Source organism: Myotis lucifugus, unplaced genomic scaffold (assembly GCF_000147115.1).
Source record: "Myotis lucifugus unplaced genomic scaffold, Myoluc2.0 scaffold_604, whole genome shotgun sequence".
NCBI lineage: Eukaryota > Metazoa > Chordata > Mammalia > Chiroptera > Vespertilionidae > Myotis > Myotis lucifugus.
Window position 1 is genome coordinate 186549 of NW_005871652.1, and position 4406 is coordinate 190954.

Here is a 4406-nt window from a genome sequence, read left to right on the forward strand (position 1 = left end):
GATGTTTCTCTCTCATCTCTCTATCCCTCTCCCTCCCTCTCTCTCTCTTAAAAAAAGTCAATAAAAACATATTAAAAAATGAAAAAGAATAAAGCTTCCCTGCCTGTCTGGTGTAGCTCAGTGGTTGAGCATCAACCAGGAACTAAGAGGTCACCTGTTCTATTCCTGGACAGGGCACAGGCACAGGTTGTGGGCTCCATCCCCAGTCAGGGGCGGAAAGGGAGCAGCTGATCAATGATGTTTCTCTCTCATCCATGTTTCTATCTCTCTATCCCTCTCCCTTTCTCTCTCTCAAAATCAATAAAAAACAGTTAAAATAAATAAAAAATGAATAAGTACTCTCTCTATAAAAACATTTTAAAAAAGAATGACGCTTCCTGGAGCCAGGCCGGCACTAGGCTGGATGCGGTACCGCTGTCCTCTCCCCCGGCCCTCAGAACAGCTTTTCGAAGGTAAGCAGACACAGGAGGTGTGTGCAGACCCGGCCAACTCTGGAGACTCGCCCCAACCCTGTTTCACACACCCCCTAAGCTGCAGTGTGGGCTCCTGGAGGTCCAGGTGCCCGGTGGGACTGCTCCCTGGAACATCGCTGCCCGGGCCTGCACTCTGCCCCGGGCGACCAGGAAAGGGTGCCCTCCACCCACACAGCTCAGCCAGGCTCCCCAGGCTGGGCCCTAAACCTTCCATCACCTCTGCTCTCACAGGTCAAAACGCAGCTGCAGGCCCAGACGGTGGCCGAGATGGCTGTGGGGCACCAGCACCACCACCAGGTGGGACTGTCACTCCCCAGAGCTCCCCGGGCTGGGTGGGCTCCTGGGCGGGCAAGGGGCTGCCCAGTGACCCTGTGCCCTCTCCCCACAGAGCGTCCTGGGCGCCTTGGAGACCATCTGGCGGCAGCAGGGCCTGGCAGGTCTGTGGCGGGGTGTGGGCGGGGCTGTGCCCCGAGTCATGGTTGGCTCAGCTGCCCAGCTGGCCACCTTCGCCTCTGCCAAGGCCTGGGTGCAGGAGCGACAGGTGAGGGGCCAGGGACACAGACACACAGGAGTGCGGAGGGCCACCTGCCTCCTTTCTCCCTCTCTGCCTGGGCCCGAGTCACACCTCAACATCTCCAGCTGGACTCTCCCACAGGGAACCCCAGTGGGTGGTGACAGACAAGGCCCCATAGGACCCCTGGGCCCAGCAGGAATGGGGGGCCAGCAGTGAACCCTGAAGGTGTGAAGGACCTTGTGGGGGAGATGTGGGTGGGGGATGGCTGGAGGGGCCCTGTCTTCTCCCTTCCCCCAGGTGGAGGGAGGCTGGTGGGAGCAGCGGCAGGTGTCAGCAGCCTGTGCCATCCCCACAGTGGCTCCCGGAGGACAGCTGGCTGGTGGCCCTGGCCGGAGGCATGATCAGCAGTGTGGCGGTGGTGGCGGTCATGACCCCCTTCGATGTGGTCAGCACTCGGCTGTACAATCAGCCCGTGGATGGAGCTGGCAGGGTGAGCAGGGGACCAGGTGGCGAGGATGTGGGAGCTGGAGAGCGCCCGTCCCAACACACACACACACACACACACACACACACACACACAGCCGAGACACACAGGCATGTGATATACATGCAAACGCATTCATTCGGCTTGTGTGCGGAGCACCTATGACCCAGGCACGTGCTAAGCAGTCTCACATCTGGAATTTATTCCATCCTCACACCCACCTTCATTTTCCTGATGAGGAAACTGAGGCTCAGAGATATCAAGTGACTTGCCTGAGGTCACCCAGCTGGTATGTGTGGAGGACCCTGCACTGGAATCCAGGCCTGACCCCACAGCCTCACAGACAGGTGCCCGCCATCGCGTACGCTGGTGCAGCTGTGCCCAAAACGCAGGTGCCCTCCACAGGCTGTTAGGGATGAAACCCACCTGTGTGCCACTAGCCAAACAGCCCCTGGCTGGGGCTGGGGCTGCCTGAAGGAAGAGATTCCTTTTAAAATGTTGCCACGTAAAGGTCCTTCATTCTGTAATTTCCCCAGCTTGGGTGGGGTGCCTTTTCTGAGGTGCCGCAGAAGCCCTTACACACAGACATACTCTGTTGTGCCAGCCAGGGCCCCACGGCCCCTGTAGTGACTCCCACCCTGTGTCTGTCCCCAGGGCCGGCTGTACCGGGGCCTGGCTGACTGCCTGGTGAAGATCTGGCGGCAGGAGGGACCCACGGCGCTCTATAAGGGTCTGGGCCCCGCCTACCTGCGCCTGGGCCCCCACACCATCCTCAGCATGCTCTTCTGGGATGAGCTCCGGAAACTGGCCCGGTAGGGCGGGGCCAGGGCATCTAGGGCGCCCCTCACCCCACAGCCTGACACAGCCCGTCACCCCGCTCCAGCTGGGAATGGCCATCTCTCACCAGCCACAGGCCCAGGCTCTGCCCCGGGTCTGGGGAGAGCGTGGACAGCTGGTCAACCCACCAGCCCCGTGACCCACCAGCCTGCTGCGAATCACCACCTCTGTTCTCCGGAAAGTCCTCCTCCCTTCCTTCTCTGCTTGGGGTTGCCTTGTCCCAGGGCCCCGAGCGCAGCCATGAGCTGGGTCACTTACCTGCATCAGCAGCTTCAACCTGAAACAACAGTGGGAGGTGACAAACCCTCTCACCAAGGAGCAAGCCGAGGCTCAGAAGGGTGAAGAGCTTTGATCAAAGCCACACAGCGTTGAGATGGCAGAGCCAGGGCCCCCACACCATCCTGGAGCAACCCTGCCCAGCCCAGAACTGTGCCCTTGGCAAGGACCAGGACTCAGGGCGGAGTGTCCCCAAGGGATCACTGCACACAGGAGGCCCTGGGTGCCCCGGGGGCGTGTCATCTCCCGTGGCGGTCCGCCAGGGCTGCCGGAACAAAGTGCCTCAGACCAGGCGGCTATAACCATCGCCGGTGATTTCTCCCAGTTCTGGAAGCCGGAAGTCCAAGATCAAGGGGTCAGCAGGGTTGGTTTCTTCTCAGGCCTCGCTCCTTGGCTTGAGATGGCGGACTTCTGTGTGTCCTTCCTTCTGTGCGTGTCTGTGCCCCAATCTCATCTTATAAGGACCAGTCATTTGGGACGAGGGCCACCCTAGTGACTGCATGGTAACTTAATCACCTCTGTAAAGACCCTTCTCCATCTACAGCCACCCTCTGAGGTCCTGGGGTAGGATTTCATTATAATAAATTGGGGTGCGGGGGGGGGGGAGACACAATTCAGCCTGTCACCTCAACTATGGCTCTCCTGAGGCCCTCCCAGTGCCCAGCACTGCGGGCATTTTGCACAGATCCTCATGGCGACCCTGGGAAGGAGCCCTCAGGATGCCTGTGGTTCAGATGAGGAGACTGAGGCCAGGCTGGGGGAGTGGCTGGCCCAAGTGGAGGAGCAGAGCCAGGCATCCTCCTCCGGCGCTTCCCCCAAGCTGCAGCCACACTCCCCGCGTGGGTGTCCCTCAGGCCGCGCTGACCTCTGTGCCACGGAGGTGGACGCCCAGGCCCAGCAGCCTGAACACCTTCCCTGCCAACACCTGCGCCTTGGAAAAGCTGCTCCCGGGGGCACGCCTACCAACACTCCAAACCAATAAAGTTTTCTATTTTCTTTACTTCAATGAGTCTCCTCTGCCGGCAGCCTCAGTCTCCCCCGCCCCTGAGCCCCCCACCCCTTTGGCTCTCTACCTTAGTCTCCCCCTCCCCTGAACCCCTTTCCTTGGCTACTTCAGTCTGGGGAAGGAGGGTCCAAAAGCTTTGGGCTGGACAGCCCCACCCCGTCTGGCCCCGGGGAAGCCTGCCACCTAGTGGCCACAGAGAGGATAGTCAAGGCGCTGCCAGTGGCTGAGGGCGTGGGGCCCAGAGCTGGATCCCAACCTCAGGGCTGGGGGGGATACACGCCCCCCTCCAGATTCTGGGCTGAGAGTAGAGCCTGACCTCGGGAATGTAGGGGAATAGATGCCGCCCTCCAGACTCTGGGCTGAGAGGACAGAGCCCAGACTGAAGGCTGGGGACAAAGGATGAGAGGACAGAGAGGCCTGGGCTTCAGGAAGCCACTGTGAGGCAAGCCCTAAGGAGAGGGTCAGAAAAAGTGGGCCCCTGGCTTGAGCGGGGACAGCGACCAACCCCTGAGATGCCCCTTCACCTGGTGCTGCCCGGATGGGGAACACCTGGGCTGCAGTTGGTCCCTATCGCCTCTTAACTCTCGCGCTCCTCTCTCTGCTCTCGCCGCTGGTAGGTCTTTGACTCCTCCCACCTCTCCTCGCCTGCACCAGCTTTTTTGCCCTGTGACGTCAGTTCTCAGGAGAAGACCAGCCACGAGGCTGGGCTGGATCTGGCTGCCATGTTCTCGCTGTCGTCCCTCCCCTGCTGGCTCGGCGGGGCTTCTCCTCCGTGGAGGGGGGGCTGCGTCCTCCTCCTCGACTCTGTTCTGAAAG

At 60.6% G+C, this 4406-nt stretch overlaps 2 protein-coding genes across 2 annotated transcripts in view; both read left to right on the plus strand.

Annotated features, from left to right (window-relative positions):
- Positions 1 to 403: 403 nt before the first annotated feature.
- Positions 404 to 3551, plus strand: SLC25A34 (solute carrier family 25 member 34). The gene is made up of 5 exons (XM_023745918.1): positions 404 to 452; positions 559 to 770; positions 862 to 1014; positions 1343 to 1477; positions 2126 to 3551. The coding sequence occupies exons 1-5, from the start codon at positions 404 to 406 to the stop codon at positions 2285 to 2287; spliced, it is 711 nt and encodes a 236-aa protein (XP_023601686.1). The 3' UTR covers positions 2288 to 3551.
- Positions 3276 to 4406, plus strand: part of TMEM82 (transmembrane protein 82) — a 5031-nt gene continuing 3900 nt past the window's right edge. The window contains exon 1 of the mRNA XM_023745940.1: positions 3276 to 3427. Coding sequence (XP_023601708.1) covers positions 3276 to 3427 — 152 coding nt within the window. The remainder of the gene's footprint in view (positions 3428 to 4406) is intronic.